This window comes from Entelurus aequoreus, linkage group LG09, assembly GCF_033978785.1.
Source record: "Entelurus aequoreus isolate RoL-2023_Sb linkage group LG09, RoL_Eaeq_v1.1, whole genome shotgun sequence".
Classification (NCBI taxonomy): Eukaryota; Metazoa; Chordata; class Actinopteri; order Syngnathiformes; family Syngnathidae; genus Entelurus; species Entelurus aequoreus.
Genome location: NC_084739.1, coordinates 60,258,066 through 60,281,634, shown reverse-complemented (window position 1 = coordinate 60,281,634; position 23,569 = coordinate 60,258,066). Strand labels below are relative to the sequence as shown.

General features: G+C 38.9%; 2 protein-coding genes across 5 annotated transcripts in view; one reads left to right on the top strand and one right to left on the bottom strand.

Annotated features, from left to right (window-relative positions):
- prepl (prolyl endopeptidase like) overlaps nt 1-23,569 on the top strand; it is a 44,413-nt gene that overhangs the window by 4,471 nt on the left and 16,373 nt on the right. For both annotated transcript variants that reach the window (XM_062059062.1, XM_062059063.1), the window contains exons 4-12: nt 1,400-1,565; nt 1,639-1,709; nt 1,772-1,898; nt 1,965-2,181; nt 4,435-4,626; nt 11,519-11,728; nt 11,797-11,966; nt 12,023-12,239; nt 12,297-12,446. In XM_062059062.1, coding sequence (XP_061915046.1) covers nt 1,400-1,565; nt 1,639-1,709; nt 1,772-1,898; nt 1,965-2,181; nt 4,435-4,626; nt 11,519-11,728; nt 11,797-11,966; nt 12,023-12,239; nt 12,297-12,446 — 1,520 coding nt within the window. The remainder of the gene's footprint in view (nt 1-1,399; nt 1,566-1,638; nt 1,710-1,771; nt 1,899-1,964; nt 2,182-4,434; nt 4,627-11,518; nt 11,729-11,796; nt 11,967-12,022; nt 12,240-12,296; nt 12,447-23,569) is intronic.
- The window catches only part of slc3a1 (solute carrier family 3 member 1), a 57,027-nt gene continuing 34,197 nt past the window's right edge, over nt 740-23,569 (bottom strand). For 2 of the 3 annotated variants that reach the window (XM_062059064.1, XM_062059066.1), the window contains 2 exons: nt 2,010-2,164; nt 740-1,894 (listed from right to left, as the gene is read on the bottom strand). The gene's annotated coding sequence lies outside the window, so the exon portion shown is untranslated. The remainder of the gene's footprint in view (nt 1,895-2,009; nt 2,165-23,569) is intronic. The other variant, XM_062059067.1, reaches the window with a different exon arrangement.

The following is a 23,569-nucleotide window of genomic DNA, read 5'->3' as shown; positions in this document are numbered from 1 at the left end:
TATCTTCATTGAAAAGTACAGTGCTTTTCCTTCAAAAATAAGGACATTTCAATCTGACCCCAAACTTTTGAACGGTAGTGTATATAAAAATCACGCCCACATCACAGACATGCTGACAACGTTCCAAACAATGGCGTGCATTTTGTTTGCATCCGGTTTTGGTAGCACGGTTTTCACTGATCAAAGTATTTTTTTGGTGGTCAGGTTTTGGTACATCATTTGTCAAAAGTGGCAAAAATAATAGGCTATATATACACTACCGTTCAAAAGTTTGGGGTCACATCGAAATGTCCTTATTTTTGAAGGAAAAGCACTGTACTTTTCAATGAAGATAACTTTAAACTAGTCTTAACTTTAAAGAAATACACTCTATACATTGCTAATGTGGTAAATGACTATTCTAGCTGCAAATGTCTGTTTTTTGGTGCAATATCTACATAGGTGTATAGAGTCCCATTTCCAGCAACTATCACTCCAGTGTTCTAATGGTACAATGTGTTTGCTCATTGGCTCAGAAGGCTAATTGATGATTAGAAAACCCTTGTGCAATCATGTTCACACATCTGAAAACAGTTTAGCTCGTTACAGAAGCTACAAAACTGACCTTCCTTTGAGCAGATTGAGTTTCTGGAGCATCACATTTGTGGGGTCAAATAAACGCTCAAAATGGCCAGAAAAAGAGAACTTTCATCTGAAACTCGACAGTCTATTCTTGTTCTTAGAAATGAAGGCTATTCCACAAAATTGTTTGGGTGACCCCAAACCTTTGAACGGTAGTGTATATATACCAATTCATACTGTAACAACCAGCTAATGTTTTTTGTTTGTATTTGATGTCAGTTTTTCGTATGTTTACAAACACACCGTCCATGCCTGAAAGGTGATTGGCGGAGAATGAGGAAGCGAAGACTCAAGGAGACAAAAGTGTTTTCATGGGAGGTAAAACCTGTTGGAATTGTGCCGTTGTTTATTATCATACGATTGGTAATAAAAGTTAAAAATAGCGTCTGACTCTGTGTGATTTCTTCTGGGGGCTACAATATATTATACTACTTTAATTTGTTTTCAAGTACAAGTATGAATACAAAGTTATTAATCGTGATTACAATATCAACCAAAATAATTGTGGTTATAATTTTTGCCACAATCGTCCAGCCCTATTTGTGACAGGCTTCCAGGAATATGGAAAACACTGGCTCAGCAGTCACATGTGTGAAGTAATGTGGATCACCGAAGAAAAAGTGTTGTACATTATTCGATACAGAAAAAAGCAGAAATTGGTGTATTTCTTGCATGTTGGTATCGAAGTATCGATACGTTTGACCACCCCAGTAAGCAAGTATGAACAGTTCCTAAAAACAAATATGTGCACCAGTATTGATAGACTCAATACTTGCAGGTGAGTCAGAACCAGAGCAGGTTGTTCACCTGGGACGGATCCCTGTTGGTGAGGAAGACGATGAGGAGACAGGACCTGAAGAGTGGACGGTGCAGAGAATGCGTCTGTCCCCTCAGGAGAAGCATCTCGCCGTCACAGTGAAGGCACAACACAAGCCAGCTTTAAGGTCCACAGGAGAGAAGATCATCACACGTGAGTTATTTTGCACTGAAATGATGTTTTGTGACGATGTCACTCAGGTGTGTGCTGGTGAAGCTCGGAATGAAAAGATCTCGTGTTCTGCTCACACTGGACCACGTCTTCAGCTTCGGTATGCTTTGGATCACACTAGTTTGATTAATGTCAAGGAGTAACAGAAGTGTGTCTTCCCAGAGTGGGCCACAGATGAGGTTTTGTTCTACACAAGCCAAGAGGGTCTGCGGTGCCACAGAGTCCACCGTCTGGACTTGACTCCGCACGGGAGCAACGTACGATCCGTCTACCAGGAATCCCAGCCTGAGTGAGTGAAGGAGATGTGGGTTTTTGCCGCGCCGTCTTTTTTACGTCAAAAACTGTCCCCTCCTAGTGTGTTTGTGGAGGTGGTCCTCTCCAGAGACCAACAGCTGCTCACCATCAACAGCAGCAGCAGGACCAGCTCAGAGGTTCTGATGGTCGATGTCTCCGATCCCGGTCTAGAACCCGTCATGGTTCAGCCACGTCAACCGGAGCTGTTGTACCACCTGGAGCACTGGAGGCGGAGCTTGATCGTACTCACCAACACGGGGCCTGGCCAGGAATATCAGGTAGGAGAGTGTCAATAACAATTAAATTAGATCTACGTTAAAACGGACAAAATATTACAAACAGTCCTTAAAAGTGGGCTTGGCCTGGAGGAGGACTTTGGCACGTATGTAAGTCCGCCCACAAATCGGCACATTCTGAAGAGACAGAAAACTACATCTATAATATATATCAGTGGTTCTTAAAAGTTTTTTCATATGATGTACCACCACAGAAAAAACGTGGCTCTCCAAGTACCACCATAATGACCAACATTAAAATACAGTAGCATAATAAGGCTCATTAAAAACAAGGCAGAGGTTTTAATTTAAAAAGTATAATATTTTTAGCCACTGTAACATTACACACAGTTTGAACAGTAACACTGTGTTTAAAAAGAAGAAAATAAAACACTACTTAAATCAAGTGATTACACCTACCATATTATATATATGATATGACCCTGTTTAAAGCGGCCTGCGAGCCACATTACTGCAGTAGATCACTAAAAATAGCAAAACACTCCTGTAATACATAGGATCTTTGACTAGCATTTTTGTAATAGGTCCTTAAAAACAGCAATGATCGAGGCTATTTGCAGTAAATTTCTAAAATTAACAAAGCACTGCTGTCTTAAAGAGCGTCTTTGACCAGCGTTATTGCAGTAAACAAAACATCGTTGTGCTACCGTCATATACATTATTTTTTACTAGTATTTTTTGCAGTTGATCATTATAAACAGCAGAGAGATCCCGCCATATAGAGGCTCTTTGACTCCTTATCCTATAGAAAATGTTTGACCAGTGTTTTTGTGGTAAATTATATATATTTGGTAAATTCCAAAAGATCAATAAATTATTTTTTCGCAGTATATTCCTAAAAACAGCAGGGCGCTGCTGTCGTATAGATAATTTTGGACTGGTGCTTTTTTTCCCCAGTGGATCGTTAAAAACAGCAGACCAATCCTGCCATATGGAGGCTCTTTGACTAATTCTTAAAAACAGCTGAAAGATGCTGTCATAATGAGTCTCATGGACAAACGGTTTTGCTGTAGATTCCTAAAAACAGCAAAGCACTCTTGTCATATGGAGGATCTTTGACTAATGTTTTTGCAGTCGATTCCTCATAACAGCAACACGCCACTATCATATAGACAATTTGTTACTTATGTTTTTTCCAGTGGATAGTTAAAAACAGCAGACCAATCTTGTCATGGCTCTTTGACTGATTGATTCTTAAAAACAGCACAGTACCCTTTTCATACAAAGGATTTCTGACTAATGTTTTTGCAGTCGATTCCTCATAACAGCAACGCGCCACTATCATATAGATAATTTGTTACTTGTGTTTTTTGCAGTGGATAGTTAAAAACAGCAGACCAATCTTGTCATGGCTCTTTGACTGATTGATTCTTAAAAACAGCACAGTACCCTTTTTATACAAAGGATTTCTGACTTATGTTTTTGTTGTCGATTCCTTCCAAAAATGTTTTTGCAGTGGATCATTAAAACAGCAGAAAGATCCTGTCATATAGAAGCTCTTTGACAAACCTTTTTGCAGTATATTCTTAGCAGAGCACCCTCTGATGTACAAAAGATCTTTGACTAATGTTTTTGCAGTATATTCCTAAAAACAGCAGAGCACTAATGTTCTATAGAGGCTTTTTGACAACTAATTTTGCTGTATAATCCTAAAAACAGCTGAGCACTCCTGTCATGCAAAGGATCTTTGACTACCATTTTTGTATTTAATTCCTAAAAACAACAGAGTTGCTGCTGTCGTATAGATAATTTTTACCAGTTTTTGCAGTGTATCATTAAAAACAGCAGAGTAATCCAGTCATATACTCTTTGACAAGTGTTTTTGTATTAGATTCCTAAAAACAGCAAGGCGCTGCTGTCGTATAGATCATTTTTGACTGGTGTTTTTTCCAGTGGATCGTTAAAAACAGCAGACCAATCCTGTCATATACAGGCTCTGAGTAGTCGCTCCTGAGTATAAGTCGCACCCCCGGCCAAACTATGAAAAAAACTGCGACTTATAGTCCGAAAAATACGGTACTAGTGGTAATATAGGGCTTCTTCTTCATTTATGGCTTTATTGTAACTCACATTTAGTGAAGTGTTCTCATATCACTGATGAAACATTGTATTTACTATACGTTATATCTAAATTATTATATATGTAATAAGAAGGTCACCTGAAACAATTGACTTTGTATTGTAGTAAGTTATTGATGATGATGTTTTGTAAGATATTTTGGAATACTCATGCAGGTGGTGAAAGCCCCCCTCTCTGAGCCCTCCATGTTGTCCTGGCACACAGTGTTCACGGCCCGTGCTGGCACCGTGCTCAAAGACATGGACGTTGTCGAGGACCACTGCGTCCTGCTCGCTAAGACGGCAGCCAATGAGCTGGAGCTGATTGTGGTACCACTGATCCAACCCAGCCAAGCATACACTTTGCAGGTCAGTGCGTATATTTGTTATATTTACAGTCATTAATGTACACTACTTTTTTTTATTTTGCTGAGCCCGGTGGCAGTACCAAGCAATATCGTTGAGGTTTGTGTACGTAATGCAAAAGCTAACAGCACATGTTGCTAGACAAAAACTTACATTTTACATAACTGAGGCGTTCCCCAAGGCACCCCTTTAAGTTTCTCCTTTTTGGCAGTTACATTCCTTTTTGCGTAATGTGATTTATATAACTACGGTGTTGCTGTACCTTGTTTACGTCAGATGTAGTCAGTAGTTCGCCATTAGTTCGCCATTAGTTATACTAGTGGTGTTCCTCAAGGTTCCATCTTAGGTCCTCTCTTTTTTCTTCATTTGGGTTATTCAACAAGTGGCTCTCGCAAGTTCAGTTCAAAAAACCTGTCAGACTAAACATTTCCTGTACGATTCTAATAAAACACCAGAGTGCTGTCATAGAGATGATCTTTGACTAGCTTTTTTTTGAAGAAGCTCCTCAAAAACAGCTTCTGTAACTCTGGACACCACACAATTCGATTCTTGGGGGTAACGATTCGATTCAGAGTCGATTCCTGATTCAAAATGATTCTCAATTCAAAATCAATGCTTTTTTAATGACATTAGGTCTTTGATTTACTATATTCCTCCATAAAATAGACAAAGAACTCTGATAAATGTTTGTTACTTAAAAGAAAACAGGTTTGGTTTCATAAAATTCTACCCAAACATTTAATAAATTCAAATACAAATAAGGCAACAAGAGAAGTATCCAACACTTGTCTTTTCTAAAGTAAATCTGTACAGCAGATATGATCATCTACATCAATAATATGATTGGCCTGAGTGGCTGGACAAGACGGATTTGAAGCTCCACTTAAGAACTTTCAGTTTTTGGTGGACCAAAGTGGTAGTGTTTGCTAGAGGAACACCACATTAGCGCATATAGCGTCAAACTGACATGATGCCCGCTGTAGTATTGGCATGAATATTACATCTCTAATAACTATGCTGATGTTTAATAGCAGACACTATCAGGAAATGATCTTGGATTGTGCTACAAACATGACGCTACCACCAAGAATGTATCGGGGCGGATGCAGGTCCGCAGCAAAGAAAGACCAGCAGGGGAGGTTTTTCCGAAGGGAGTAGTTGTGAAACTATCAAGCTGCTGGTTATTTATTGCTACCACACAAATTCCCGATAGCTAACATAAGCATTATGGTTTTGATTTGAGTATCGAACGTCACTTACTAGTATAGCAGGAACAAAGCCAAGGCAGCATCGGCCGAAAATCCCTCCTCATCTTTAAGTTCACGTCAGCGAGTGAAAACCGAGCCAATGTTGATCCTTGACTGTCTTTTTCTTTTTTTGTCCTCCGACAAAACTTTTCGTTTCTTTGGTTGTTTTGGATCTCCGGGCAATTACAGCAGTAATTGCATGTAGGCGTTCTTCTTCTTTTAATTTTCTGGCGGCAGCATCGACTTCCGTCTTTTTAACGAATGGGGAAAGGGTGAAGGGGCGTATGCCATAAAGCAAGTACATTTGTAGTTTTTTATGTGGCAAGATTCCTGCCACCCTCCTCAAAGTCGCTAAGTGCCAGTAAAAGCGATACAGACCCCCTCAGGCCATGACAGAGGTGTCATTCACTGAGTTGTAAGTCCATGTAGTCCCAAAAGTCATGAAATATTTTATGAAGGTTGAAAAGTTACGATTTAAAATGCATTTTTAAATCTTTTTTTTTTTATCGATTAGGTCGTTCCAAATAAGAATCGCAAATCATTCGAAAATCAATTTTTTGACACCCCTAATAAATAGACTTAAATCAAATGTCCATACCAGGCATGTCAAACTGGTTTTCATTGAGGGCCACGTCACAATTATGGCTGCCATCAGAGGGCCGCTTGTAACAGTGAATAATGTATGAATTTGCCTCTGGATTTCATTATTAATTCTATAAATTGTTTTAAGTGGACTGTCGATTTTACAGTAAAAACTTTACATTGACAACATTTTACTGTAAAATATAGTGTTTTGGGTTTTTTTGTACAACATTTTACAGTAAATGGAAAAACAGTACCACTGTTTTTTGTGGGGGGTTTTACGGAAAAAGCTGGCAGCTTAGTTGCCAGATTTCTTGTGTTAAATTTACATTATATTGTTAATACAAAAACAGTACAAGTTCTTTTTTTATTCTGGCAATTTAGTTTTCTACCGTAAAAACAAATGTACCGTCTTTCCAATTACAGTAATACACCGTTAAAAACAACAACCATGTCAAAAACTGGCAGGTTAGTCCAGTGTTTTTCAACCGGTGTGCCGTGAGATTATGTAATTTGACGTAATTGGGTTAAAAATATTTTTTACAAAACAGTAATTATAATCCGCAAATAATGTGCCGTTGTTGAGTGTCGGTACTGTCTAGAGCTCGGCAGAGTAACCGTGTAATACTCTTCCATATCAGTAGGTGGCAGCAGGTAGCTAATTGCGTTGTCGTGATCACAATATGCTGGAGGCAGCGAGCAGGTCAAAAGGTGTCTAATGATTAAACCAAAAATAAACAGAAGGCGTGTGCCGCTAAGAAAAGGCATTGAAGCTTATGGAAGACTATGCAGAACGAAACTAAAACTGAACTGGCCGTGCGGTGAGGTTCATGACTGGTGAGGCACTGACTTCATCACAGTCAGATTTACAAACATATGAACCCTAAAGAGTATCTTATTCACCATTTGATTGGCAGCAAGGTTATGTTTAAAAGCTCATACCAGCATTCTTCCCTGCTTTGCACTCAGCATCAAGGGTTGGAATTGGGGGTTAAATCACCAAAAATTATTCCCAGGCGTGGCGCCGCTGCTGCCCACTGCTCCCCTCACCTCCCAAGGGGGTGAGCAAGGGGATGGGTCAAATGCAGAGGACAAATTTCATTACACCTAGTGTGTGTGACAATCATTGGTACTTTAACTTAACTTTAACTTTACACACACAAAAGCACATTTAATAAAAAAAACGTTATTATGGTCTTACCTTTACTTATAAGTGCGGGAACAGTGGTGTTCGTATTGGAGGAGTTGTGAATGAATGAAATATGAAATCCGTGCTGCAGTCTGCAGGTGTACCTAATGTTGTGTCCCTGTTCACGGCTCCTCCGGCGCGAGCATTGTTGTTTTTGCACTTTTTGGCTTCTTGTTAAGTGACTTTTTTTGGGTGGATTCGGTCTTGCACGTGGAGGGTTTGTGTGTGGGCTTTGGTTGGTGTGGCGCTCCCGTCGGGGTACGGGGTGCATTCTACGGCGGGGGTGCTTAGCCGGCACAAGGAGGCGGGGTTACTGCGAGCCTCCCACAGTGCGTCTTCGCAGCAGTTTTATGATCGCTCAGCACAAGAAATACGTTACACACATACAGTTGTTGACAAAATACACTGTACATTGTATACCTCAGCTAACTGAACCAGTGGTCCCCAACCGATTGGTACCGGGTCGCACAAGAAATTAAAAAAAAAAAAAAAAAAAATTTTTTGTTTTTTTTAATGAAATCAACATAAAAAACACAATATATACATTATATATCAATATAGATCAATACAGTCTGCAGGGATACAGTCCGTAAGCACACATGATTGTATTTAATTATGTAAAACAATTTTTATTTTTTTTATTTTTTTTTTAAATACACCCCCCTCCACCGGTCCGTGGGACAAATTTTCAAGCGTTGACTGGTCCGCAGCTACAAAAAGGTTGGGGACCACTGAACTAAACTATGGAAATGTATAATATAGTTCATATAGCAATACGGTCTCACTGCACAGCAAGCCAGCAGTTAGCCGAGTCCGCAATCCATGATGAGGCACAACGCAGTGACGTGTCTCAACTGGCTGCTGATCACAGCAAGTCTCTTCTCAGTATTTGAACGGCAAATGTGAAAATTCAGCGATTTTGAATAAAAATAATATAAAACTGGTGAAGTTAAATGGAAAATAACTTTATAGTATAATCACTGAATACATATAACAATTTAATTAATTTTTTTTCTTTTTACATTTTTTTTCTTTCCATGATGGCAGGTGAGGCCCCGCCTCCCCTGCCTCCAGTGACCGCACGTCACTGCTACAAAGTAAACAAAAACAGAATGATGGACGACAGCAAAGACTTACATGACATGACAATCAACAATGTCTACACAAAAAAGGATAGTGTCCACAACTGAAATAGTCTTGATTGCTAAAACAAAGCAGGTGCGGGGAATAGCGCAGGCATGTGATTTTTCCGTCTAAAGTCGGAATTCCGTCTTTTTTAATCTCGGGGGGGGAAAAAATTATCTCCCGTTTTTCTGTTTTTTTTCCGACCCTAAATAAAGATTCGAAACATAGTTTATATTACGCCGTAGTTGATTGGTCGATATGTTCCTTGTGACCAATCAGGACATCTGTTATGAATGATGACGTTAATAACGTCATCTTTCATAATGGTTACTACGGCCATTTTCCATATGTAAACAATGTCGGTTCTCGAGAGAAAGGACGTTTTACGAGTAAAAGAAATTGATAAACATGTCAAAAATAAGTTTCGATGGGACTGGATGGAAAGGGAAATCACTGATACTGTTGGGAAGAAGGAAGTTACGACTTTGTTCGGTGATGTTATTCGGAAAATCGATCGTCCCGGAAAGGTTTTGTGCACGTGCTGTCATGATAATATTGACTATGGATCACGAGGTTTCAAGGCTTTGGAAGTACATGCGAAACGCCAAAAACATATGAAACAACTTGAAGCAAGGAAAACGATTTTTTCACTAGCTGGTACTTTTGGATGTCAACCAAAAGTGACATCAAGAGGAAAGATCCACCCAAACAACCCACTTCAGTTGCAGACAGGGTTGTTAATAATGAGGTAAGCTAAAAAATATTTGCTTGCGAAATACGCATGTTTGTTTTAAATATCAACCAATTATTGCTTAGCGAAATATAAATGGGTTTTTCTAAAAATAAAAAGCCACGTGAAAATATATTATGAAATTACAGAAATTCAAAGAGTCGCATTATTGATTCCAGTTAACAATTGATTTGAAATAAATTTGCATATAATACTATTTTGTAATATTAAGTTCTTATGTAGTCTCTTGAAACTATTGTCAGTGGTGTAACAATCTTGAAGGTAAATATTTTCACACTTGTTTCATGCAATATGTCAGTGTCCTCACATTATTATTATTTCCTATTTTCAAATATGAGTAAACAATACTAAACATGTTTAATTATTTTCATAAATTTATATCCTATTTTGGCGAAAAGAATGAAATGTTTACATTTGGTATTTTGTTATATTTATCCAAAAATCCAAAAAAGAAGCTACAAAAGCAGAGACCAAAAGGAAAATGCAGGCTGCTCAGAAATTTGCAAGGAAGGCTCATGTTAGGGCTCTCCAAGAAAGCTAATGTGTGAAGTGAACTGAAGTAATGTGGTAATACTGTAAATAAACTGTAGATAATAACACTGATCAATGTGACACCTGTGGATGTGAAATGAACACAAGATGTAAATATTAGTGACTAAATACTGTTGGGACTGAACCATATAGTGATTCATTAGGATAATTGGGTTATGTATGTTCTATTAATGATGTTTTCATGTCTTTAAACACTAAAATATTTTCTTCAAATGGTGCTGTCTTTGTTAATTTTAGCATGTTAAATTGGTGAAAAACCAGGAGCTTGTCCCCCCACCAGGGATATTTGTTGCAATATTGGATTCTATTAAAGTTTAAAATGTATGCAATTTCAAGCAGTACATATATTTTTTTTGTCAAAATGAAAACAATCAATTAAATTTAGTGAGAAAATATTAAGTACATTAATGACACTAGAGATGTCCGATAATATCGGCAGTCCGATATTATCGGCCGATAAATGCTTTAAAATGTAATATCGGAAATTATCGGTATCTGTTTCAAAAAGTAAAATTTATGACTTTTTAAAACGCCGCTCTACGGAGTGGTACACGGACGTAGGGAGAAGTACAGAGCGCCAATAAACCTTAAAGGCACTGCCTTTGCGTGCCGGTCCAATCACATAATATCTATGGCTTTTCGCACAAACAAGTGAATGCAAGCATACTTGGTCAACAGCCATACAGGTCAGACTGAGGGTGGCCGTATAAACAACTTTAACACTGTTACAAATATGCGCCACACTGTGAACCCACACCAAACAAGAATGACAAACACATTTCGGGAGAACATCCGCACCGTAACACAACATAAACACAACAGAACAAAAACCCAGAACCCCTTGCAGCACTAACTCTTCCGGGACGCTACAATATACACCCCCCGCTACCCCTTACACCCCACCTCAACCCCGCCCACCTCAACCTCCTCATGCTCCCTCAGGAAGAGCATGTCCCAAATTCCAAGCTGCTGTTTTGAGGCATGTTAAAAAAAAATAATGCACTTTGTGACTTCAATAATAAATATGGCAGTGCCATGTTGGCATTTTTTTCCATAACTTGAGTTGATTTATTTTGGAAAACCTTGTTACATTGTTTAATGCATCACAACAAAATTAGGCATAATAATGTGTTATTCCACGACTGTATATATCGGTATCGGTTGATATCGGAATCGGTAATTAAGAATTGGACAATATCGGATATCGGCAAAAAAGCCATTATCGGACATCTCTAATTGACACATATCATTTCCAGGTGTTTGCGGGCCAGATCTGGCCCCCGGGCCTTGAGTTTGACACCTGTGGTCTATACAAAACAAAACATATTGAAGGGAGAATGCCGGCCCCTTGGTCCATAGCTTTTTGGAAAAGTGGCCCCCAAAACAACTGAGCTTGAAAACCTAATCCTCGACTGTACTCTTCAACTAATATTTTGTTGATGCTTGAAGCTCCCCTCCTGGGCCTGCAGCGTTGAAAGCAAGCGTCCGGGCCTTGCGGACCAACAAGGTGTGTTGGAGTTCCTCATCTCCTCTCCAGCCCACCCCACCGTGTCCTACTGCCTGTACCCAGAGGAAGGGCTCCTTTTACCAGCCCCAGGTTGCTCTCCCAAGAACCAGGGGAGTGCGATCAGCACCACACGCTTGCAGGCCTGCAGCCATGTAAGAAGACAAAGTCTCGCAACAGAGGAAGTGGTTGTTTTTAAGTCAATAAACGGTGATTTGTTCAGGATGGTACTCTGGTGCCGCTGACACTCCTGCACGGAGCAAAGTGCAGCAAACACACGCCTGTGCTGGTGCACGTCTACGGAGCTTACGGCAGGGACGTCAACATGGACTTCTGCCTGGAGAAAAGGCTTCTGCTGGAGCGCGGCTGGGCTCTAGCCTACTGTCATATCAGGTAATGCCCGCTACCAAAAGAAGGCGGCCATATTGTTACCTCCATTGTATCGCCAGAGGGGGAGGAGAGCTCGGATTGTCCTGGCAAAGAGGAGCTCGCGTGGAGGGGAAGGTCAAAGGCGTGGAGGACCTGCAAGCCTGCCTCCATCACCTCTTCTCCTCAGGGGTCTCCAGCCCTTCGCTGACCGCCCTCACGGCCTGCAGCGCCGGCGCCGTGCCGGTGGGGGCCCTGTGCAACAGGCGGCCAGACATGATGCAGGCGGTCGTACTGCAGGTGTGTTCCATGTTGCGTGTTTAAAGTACTTTGATAAATGTCCCAGACATTTTTTAGAGTCCTTTCCTGGACGTGCTGGGAGCAATGGAGGACGACCAGCTGCCTCTCACCGTGGAGGACAGGGAAGAGTGGGGGGACCCCGTCAGTAACCCAAAACACAGACTCGCCATCGCCTCCTATTGCCCAGTTCGCAACATTACACCTCAGGTAAAGAAACTATCACCACCTGCTGTCTAATTAGTAACATTACCATCCAAATAGACACAAAACATGCTCATTACTGCCACCTAATGTCCGGTTTGTAACATTACTAGTTAATTATCAAGCAAAAATATTCATTACTTCCACCTAATGTCCGGTTTGTAACATTACTAGTTAATTATCAAGCAAAAATATTCATTACTTCCACCTAATGTCCGGTTTGTAACATTACTAGTTAATTATCAAGCAAAAATATTCATTACTGCCACCTAATGTCCGGTTTGTAACATTACTAGTTAACTATCAAGCAAAAATATTCATTACTGCCACCTAATGTCCGGTTTGTAACATTACTAGTTAACTATCAAGCAAAAATATTCATTACTGCCACCTAATGTCCGGTTTGTAACATTACTAGTTAATTATCAAGCAAAAATATTCATTACTGCCACCTAATGTCCGGTTTGTAACATTACTAGTTAATTATCAAGCAAAAATATTCATTACTTCCACCTAATGTTCGGTTTGTAACATTACTAGTTAATTATCAAGCAAAAATATTCATTACTGCCACCTAATGTCCGGTTTGCAGGGGCGCCGAAAAGGGGGGGTAAGGAGACGGATTCTAGGGGCCCATGATGGAGGGGGGCCCAGAGAGGCCCCTGATGATGATGAAATTATAATACAGAAAAAATAATGACACTAAGTTATTAACTAACATATAATCACACATGTTTTATTTTCCATGTCCTGGTAACAATACCTTTATTTGTTTTGGAAGCATCAACACATACAGGGCCCTCCCTTCCCCCCTCTATTTACGTAAAATGGTTCAGTCCGACTGGATCAGCTGCAGGTAGAGCACCGGCGATTTGTCACAGACAGCGCCACAGCGGGCAAAGCGGAGGAGACAGCAGTATGCCTCAAAAATCAGGCAGCCAAAAAAGAAAGGAAAAGAAAATAAGAGAGGAGAAGGAGTTGAAGGGTCGACAATATGTCACCCAATATTTCCAAAAAAAAGGTGGGTTTGTTAGTTGTGGTGGAAAGTTATGCATATTAACTTTGTCCCTGTCTGTGGTAATAAGCTAGCTCACTTTTCTCACCATGTTAGCTCAAGAAAACTCTGGATTTTTACATTTTACTGCTATATTAGTTAAATAATCAATCCAGTCAAACATTTATCAAGCTGTTCTTATTCAATAATAGTTGATCTCCCCTCTACTGTACATGTCAACTGTGATGCTGTTCTTCTTTCAAAAATATGGTAATGATAGTCAAAAATACCATTAAAATGCATAATTGTATGTAAAATAGCATCAAAAAATGTTGCCGCTGTGTTGGGGGCCCTGTAAAGATTCTTTTCATGGGGCCCAAAATCCCTAGCGGCGCCCCTGCCGGTTTGTAACATTACTAGTTAATTATGAAGCAAAAATATTCATTACTTCCACCCAATGTCCGGTTTGTAACATTACTAGTTAATTATGAAGCAAAAATATTCATTACTGCCACCTAATGTTTGAACTTTAATATTACTCATCAATTAGAAGCAAAAAATACTCAGACACCTAACATTATTCATCAATTCAAAGCAAAAAATATTTATTACTGCCACCTTATGTCTAATTGATAGCATTACTAGTCAATTAGAAGATATGTACTCATTACTGCCACCTAATGTCTGATTGATTGCATTACTAGTCAATTAGAAGATGATACGTACTCATTACTGCCACCTAAAGTCTAGTTTGTAACATTACTCATCAATTAGAAGCAAAAATATTCATTACTGCCACCTAAAGTGGCCTTGTGGTTGGAGTGTCCGCCCTGAGATCGGTAGGTCGTAAGTTCAAACCCCGGCCGAGTCATACCAAAGACTATAAAAATGGGACCCATCACTTCCCTGTTTGACACTCAGCATCGAGGGTTGGAATTGGGGGTTAAATCACCAAAGTGATTCCCGGGCGTGGGCACCGCTGCTGCTCACTGCTCCCCTCACCTCTCAGGGGGTGATCAAGGGTGATGGGTCAAATGCAGAGAATAATTTCACCACACCTAGTGTGTGTGTGTGACAATCATTGGTACTTTAACTTTAAGTTAAAGTCTGATTGATTGCATAACTACTCATTTAGAAGCCGATACATACTCATTACTGCCACCTAATGTCTGATTGATTGCATTGCTAGTCAATTAGAAGATGAAATGTACTCATTACTGCCACCTAATGTCTGATTGATTGCATTACTAGTCAATTAGAAGATGATACGTAGTCATTATTGCCACCTTAAGTCTAGTTTAACATTACTCATGAATTCGAAGCAAAAAATACTCATTACTGCCACCTTATGTCCGGTTTGTAACATTACTAGTAAATTAGAAGCAAAAAATGTTCATTACAGCCGCCTAATGTCTAATTGATAGCATTACTAGTCAATTAGGAAATGATACATACTCATTACTGCCACCTAAAGTCTGGTTTGTAACATGACTCATCAAGTAAGAAGCAAAAAATACTAAATGACACCTAACATTATTAATCAATTAGAAGCAAAAAATACTTATTACTGCCACCTAATGTCCGTTTTTTTAATATTACAAGTCAATTAGAAGCAAAAATATTCATTACTGCCACCTAACATTATTTATCAATTAGAAGCAAATAATATTTATTACTGCCACCTAATGTCTGATTGATAGCATTACTAGTCAATTGAAAGACAATACATACGCATTACTGCCACCTAATGTCTGATTGATAGCATTACTAGTCAATTGAAAGACAATACATACTCATTACTGCCACCTAATGTCTGATTGATAGCATTACTAGTCAATTAGAAGACAATACATACTCATTACTGCCACCTAATGTCTGATTGGTAGCATTACTAGTCAATTAGAAGACAATACATACTTCATTACTGCCACCTAATGTCTGATTGGTAGCATTACTAGTCAATTAGAAGACAATACATACTCATTACTGCCACCTAATGTCTGATTGGTAGCATTACTAGTCAATTAGAAGACAATACATACTCATTACTGCTACGTAATGACTGATTGATAGCATTAATGGTCAATTAGAAGACAATACATACTCATTACTGCCACCTAATGTCTAATTGGTAGCATTACTAGTCAATTAGAATATGATACATACTCATTACTGCCACCTAATGTCTGATTGATAGCATTACTAGTCAATTAGAAGACAATACATACTCATTACTGCCACTTAATGTCTAATTGATAGCATTACTAGTCAATTAGAATATGATAAATACTCATTACTGCCACCTAATGTCTGATTGATAGCATTACTAGTCAATTGAAAGACAATAGATACTCATTACTGCCAACTAACGTCTGATTGATAGCATTACTAGTCAATTAGAAGCCGATACATACTCATTACTGCCACCTAATAAATCATTGATAGCATTACTAGTCAATTAGAAGCCGATACATACTCATTACTGCCACCTAATGAATGATTGATAGCATTACTAGTCAATCAGAAGCCGATACATACTCATTACTGCCACCTAATGAATGATTGATAGCATTACTAGTCAATTAGAAGCCGATACATACTCATTACTGCCACCTATTGAATGATTGTTAGCATTACTAGTCAATTAGAAGTCGATACATACTCATTACTGCCACCTAATGTCTGATTGATAGCATTACTAGTCAATTAGAAGACAATACATACTCATTACTGCCACTTAATGTCTGATTGATAGCATTACTAGTCAATTAGAATATGATAAATACTCATTACTGCCACCTAATGTCTGATTGATAGCATTACTAGTCAATTGAAAGACAATAAATACTCATTACTGCCACCTAACGTCTGATTGATAGCATTACTAGTCAATTAGAAGCCGATACATACTCATTACTGCCACCTAATGAATGATTGATAGCATTACTAGTCAATTAGAAGCCGATACATACTCATTACTGCCACCTAATGAATGATTGATAGCATTACTAGTCAATTAGAAGCCGATACATACTCATTACTGCCACCTAATGAATGATTGTTAGCATTACTAGTCAATTAGAACAGTGGTCCACAACCACAGGTCCACGGACCACTGTTTTTTTGTTTTTTTTTAATGAAATCAACATAAAAATCACAATATATACATTATATATCAATATAGATCAATACAGTCTGCAGGGATACAGTCCGTAAACACACATGATTGTATTTATTTATGTAAAAAAAAAAATAATAATAATTTTTTTTTTCTTTTTTTAAATACCCCCCGGTCCGTGGGACAAATTTTCAAGCGTTGACCGGTCCGCAGCTACAAAAAGGTTGGGGACCACTGAATTAGAAGTCGATACATACTCATTACTGCCACCTAATGTCTGATTGATAGCATTACTAGTCAATTAGAAGACAATACATACTCATTACTGCCACCTAATGTCTGATTGGTAGCATTACTAGTCAATTAGAAGACAATACATACTCATTACTGCCACCTAATGACTGATTGATAGCATTAATCGTCAATTAGAATATGATACATACTCATTACTGCCACCTAATGAATGATTGTTAGCATTACTAGTCAATTAGAAGTCGATACATACTCATTACTGCCACCTAATGTCTGATTGATAGCATTACTAGTCAATTAGAAGACAATACATACTCATTACTGCCACCTAATGTCTAATTGGTAGCAATACTAGTCAATTAGAAGATGATAAATACTCATTACTGCCACCTAATGTCTGATTGGTAGCAATACTAGTCAATTAGAATAGGATACATACTCATTACTGCCACCTAATGTCTGATTGATAGCATTACTAGTCAATTAGAATATGATAAATACTCATTACTGCCACCTAATGTCTGATTGATAGCATTACTAGTCAATTGAAAGACAATAGATACTCATTACTGCCACCTAACGTCTGATTGATAGCATTACTAGTCAATTAGAAGCCGATACATACTCATTACTGCCACCTAATGAATGATTGATAGCATTACTAGTCAATTAGAAGCCGACACATACTCATTACTGCCACCTAATGAATGATTGATAGCATTACTAGTCAATTAGAAGCCGATACATACTCATTACTGCCACCTAATGAATGGTTGATAGCATTACTAGTCAATTAGAAGCCGATACATACTCATTACTGCCACAAAATGAATGATTGTTAGCATTACTAGTCAATTAGAAGTCGATACATACTCATTACTGCCACCTAATGTCTGATTGATAGCATTACTAGTCAATTAGAAGACAATACATACTCATTACTGCCACGTAATGTCTAATTGGTAGCATTACTAGTCAATTAGAAGATGATAAATACTCATTACTGCCACCTAATGTCTGATTGGTAGCAATACTAGTCAATTAGAATATGATACATACTCATTACTGCCACCTAATGTCTGATTGATAGCATTACTAGTCAATTAGAAGACAATACATACCTCATTACTGCCACTTAATGTATGATTGATAGCATTACTAGTCAATTAGAATATGATACTCATTACTGCCACCTAATGTCTGATTGATAGCATTACTAGTCAATTGAAAGACAATACATACTCATTACTGCCACCTAACGTCTGATTGATAGCATTACTAGTCAATTACAAGCCGATACATACTCATTACTGCCACCTAATGAATGATTGTTAGCATTACTAGTCAATTAGAAGCCGATACATACTCATTACTGCCACCTAATGTCTGATTGATAGCATTACTAGTCAATTAGAAGCCGATACATACTCATTACTGCCACCTAATGAATGATTGTTAGCATTACTAGTCAATTGAAAGACAATACATACTCATTACTGCCACCTAATGACTGATTGATAGCATTACTAGTCAATTGAAAGACAATACATACTCATTACTGCCACCTAATGTCTAATTGGTAGCATTACTAGTCAATTAGAAGAGGATAAATACTCATTACTGCCACCTAATGTCTTTTTGGCAGCAATACTCGTCAATTAGAATATGATAAATACTCATTACTGCCAGCTAATGTCTGATTGGTAGCATTACTAGTCAATTAGAAGACAATATGTGCTCATTACTGCCAACTTATGTCTTGTTTAGGGGTTGTCCTAACTTTAGCCCACAGCTTGTTTTTATTGGCTCGCGACACATTCTACTGTCAAAATAGACAAATTCCAGATTCGAAAATGTAAAAAACTAAGAAAACATAGAAGTGGCTCCTATCTGCCAAAAAATGGGAACTAGAAAACCAAATGGCGGACGACCTGTGCGTCTTGCTGTATAAGGCATTTGTTGATTTCCAAGCATACTTTTTTGGTGAACTGGTTTACGAATGTCCAGCTAGGTATGGAAAGTCATCGCACTTGGCAAAGCCCTCACAAGGTTTTAGTTGGTGGAATAATATTAGTCAATTACAATTATAAGAAGAAATTAAACATCTCTGGGGGGGTTGGATTAGATCTAATTTGCTGTGTTACCTACTGTGTAATATAAAGCTAAGTTGTGGATTTTTTTGCATATAATCATTGACCTACATTAGATTGTTTTTAGTATCATTAATGTACACAAATGTATCAAAGTAGCCCCCACATCCTTCAATTTTAAGCCTCTGGACACCCCAGGTCTAGTTTGTAATCGTAACACTAAACAATAATCAGACACAATACCCAGAGTCGGTTTCAGGCGATCTCCTCAATGATTGGTCAAAAGGCACTCACGTGACCACAGGGCATCATGACTGCTGCCAACTTTGAGCTGATGCCATGTGTTTGTGGCGCTTCCTCGCTAGTTTTTCGGCGTGTAAAAATGCCCTGTTGTGCGACTTGGGGATGCTCCACTCGCGAGAATTGTGCAAAGCTTGTACACGGCTTTCCCCACAACCCGGAAAGAAGACAAGTATGGCAAGTGAAGGAATGTGGCAACAGAGTGCGTGGCAAAATTATACTTTCACAAAATAAAAGCATGTTTTATTGTAAGTTTATAAGCTGAAGTATGTATATGGACGTATTAATTTGGTTCATTTTGTCAGAAAAACTAACATCAAAACGACAGCAATTGCATGTGTCCAGGAACAGCCGTGCACGTCCTTGGTAGCAAACATGGCGCCTGTTGAGTTGGCCATGCTCTATACAGGACTCTGACTATCGACCCATCACTGCCCCCTAATGTATATTTAAAGGCCTACTGAAATGAATTTTTTTTATTTAAACGGGGATAGCAGATCTATTCTATGTGTCATAATTGATCATTTCGCGATATTGCCATATTTTTGCTGAAAGGATTTAGTATAGAACAACGACGATAAAGATTGCAACTTTTGGTATCTGATAAAAAAAAGGCTTGCCCCTACCGGAAGTAGCGTGACGTAGTCAGTTGAACATATACGCAAAGTTCCCTATTGTTTACAATGATGGCCGCATGAAGTGAGAGAGATTCGGACCGAGAAAGCGACCATTTCCCCATTAATTTGAGCGAGGATGAAAGATTTGTGGATGAGTAAAGTGCAAGTGAAGGACTAGTGGGGAGTTGAAGCTATTCAGATAGGGAAGATGCTGTGAGAGCCGGGGGTGACCTGATATTCAGCTGGGAATGACTACAACAGTAAATAAACACAAGACATATATATACTCTATTAGCCACAACACAACCAGGCTTATATTTAATATGCCACAAATTAATCCTGCATAATAACACCTGCGTGTTTGTTACGCTAGCTCCTAGCTCCTCTGCTAGCTCCTAGCTCCATAGAACACGCCAATACAATTCAAACACCTGATCAACACACACAATCACTCAGCCCAAAAGACCGTTCACCTAACCCAAGGTTCATAAAGCTTATATATTTTTAAAAAGTTACGTACGTGACGCACACGTACGGTACGGTACGTGTTATGCTAGCTCCTAGCTCCTATGCTAGCTCCTAGCTCCATAGAACACGCCAATACAATTCAAACACCTGATCAACACACACAATCACTCAGCCCAAAAGACCGTTCACCTAACCCAAGGTTCATAAAGCTTATATATTTTTAAAAAGTTACGTACGTGACGCGCACATATGGTACGTGTTATGCTAGCTCCTAGCTCCTATGCTAGCTCCTAGCTCCATAGAACACGCCAATACAATTCAAACACCTGATCAACACACACAATCACTCAGCCCAAAAGACCGTTCACCTAACCCAAGGTTCATAAAGCTTATATATTTTAAAAAAGTTACGTACATACGCAAAAAAAAGTTGCGCACATACGGTCAAGCGATCAAATGTTTAGAAGCCAAAGCTGCATACTCACAGTAGCACGTCTGCGTCTTTGTCATCCAAATCAAAGTAATCCTGGTAAGAGTCTGTGTTGTCCCAGTTCTCTACAGGCGTCTGTGTATCGAAGTCAAAAGTCCTCCTGGTTAGAGTCTCTGTTATCCGAGTTCTTCCATCTTGACTGCATCTTTCGGGAATGTAAACAAAGAAGCGCCGGCTGTGTACTGTTGTGGCTGACTACGTTCGAAAAATACGTCCATTTCGCACCGACAACTTTCTTCTTTGCTTGCCCAGCTTCCTTCTCCATAATGCAATGAACATGATTGAAACAGATTCATGAACACAGATGTCCAGAATACTGTGGAATTATGAAATGAAAACAGAGCTTTTTCGTATTGGCTTCAATGTGGAAGGCATACCCGTGTTCGCCGGGCTACGTCACACGCATACGTCATCCTCAGAGGCGTTTCGAACCGGAAGTTTAGCGGCAAATTTAAAATGTCACTTTATAAGTTAACCCGGCCGTATTGGCATGTGTTATAATGTTAAGATTTCATCATTGATATATAAACTATCAGACTGCGTGGTCGGTAGTAGTGGGTTTCAGTAGGCCTTTAATGTTTTTGGCCACTGTAACATAACAGTTTTTACAGTAGCGCTGTGATTGAATATAGGAACATAAAACACTGTACTTAAAAAAAAAAATGTTTGATTCATTATTTAAGTGATTCTTGGTGTACCACTAGCTGGCGCACACATACCCAAATTTGGCGTCAGATTAAAAAATCGTCTCCACCTTCAATCGTCTCCATCTTTCAAAGGCATCCCCATACAAATCCTTGTTTTGTTCCTGGCTTTGTCGTGAATAAGTTGATAATCGTAACGACGCCTTTTAGATTGACTAAGGTCTGACATGTTTAGTAACTTTACCAGTGGCAGTAGATCAACGAAGAGAGTGGTGCGTAACTGGCAACCTCTGGATGTGACACATTCACTGACTTTCTAACTGGTCAAACGGTGGAGGGCGGGGCATTGAAATGAAAACAATATTTCGGGGCTGTAAATCTCATTTTGAAATGAGCATATCTGGCTGAACTACCGTTATCGGTTATAAAATTATTCGAAAAGAACATGATTTATTAATGCCTTTTGACATATCAGGGCCATTTAATGACAACTTGACATTAAATTTTACATATGGCTCCTTTAACATTCATTTTTGCCATCATTTTGACTCACGGTTGCCCCCTAATGTCTATTTTACAGCATTGCTCTTCAGGGGGGGAAAAGACTAACACCACCTATTGTCACATAGCATCATTACTAGAAGTCATAGATCGACCACTTCATTTCTTTTGGTGTATATTTGGAACAAATTTGAAGTTATTGTGTATTTCCGTGTTATTCTCATGATTTAACACTACGTCACTTTCTGGTGTGTGTGTGTGTGTGTGTGTGTTCTGGCAATGCTTACTTAATGGGGACATCGCTCTGTTTACACCATGGGTGTCAAACTCTGGCCCGCGGTGCAATTTAATTTGGCCCTTGAGGCAATATCAAATTAACATTAGAGCTGCCCGCCGGTATTATACAGCGGCAGTGCCGCTGTAACACCGCATTCACCGCTAATACTCATACTTGCCAACCCTCCCGATTTTCCCGGGACACTCCCGATTTTCAGTGCCCCTCCCGAAAATCTCCCGGGGCAACCATTCTCCCGGTCAACATTATTGGGGGTGTGCCTTAAAGGCACGGCCTTCAACGTCCTCTACAACCTGTCGTCATGTCAGCTTTTCCTCCATACAAACAGCGTGCCGGCCCAGCCACATATTACATGCAGCTTATACACACACATATGTGAATTCAGGTCATACTTGATCGACAGCCATACAGGTCACACTGAGGGTGGACGTATAAACAACTTTAACACTGTTACAAATATGTGCCACACTGTGAACCCACACCAAACAAGAATGACAAACACATTTCGGGAGAAAATCCGCACCGTAACACAACATAAAGACAACAGAACAAATACCCAGAACCCCTTGCAGCACTAACTCTTCCGGGACGCTACAATATACACCCCCGCCACCACCAAACTCCGCCCCCGCCCACCAAGTTAATGATATTTACCTCAGAAGGCTGCAAATAGAAAAGAGGCATTCAATTTTTTATTTAAATTTTATTTAATATACCATTGATGTTTTTTCGTTTGTTTTTTGAAAGTTGATTTTGCACTATTAAGTTATATAAGCGTTGTTTGTTCCATATTCAGTGTTAAAACAAATCAGTGTAGCAATAATTAGCGTTTTATTCATGGACTTTCTTTTGCTTCTTCAAGGTTTGAATGTTTGATTCATTCATTGTTATTTTATTTTCAAATGTATTAGCCTGTGGAAAGCGTTTATTTTGATATTTGCCTCAGAAGGCTGCAAATATAAAATAGGCATTACATTTTTATTTAAATTTGATTTGATATGCCATTGATATTTTTTAATTATTATTATTATTATTTGAAACTCGATTTTGCACGCACTATAAAGTTATATAAGTCTTGCTTGTTCAATATTCATTGCAAAACTTGTTTGGGTCCCTACTAAAAGGTTAATTTGTTCAACCTTGGCCCACGGCTTTGTTCAGTTTGAAATTTTGGCCCACTCTGTCTTTGAGTTTGACACCCCTGGTTTACACAGTCACCTTTAGGGGACCTCTGACTGTATGGGGACAAAAAAACAGGTCCCCTAAAGAGAAACCTTTTTAAATGATATTTAGATCCATTCTGAAGATGCCTAAGTGATCATGTCATATTTAATTTTAACTTTTTTTTTTTTTTTAATGG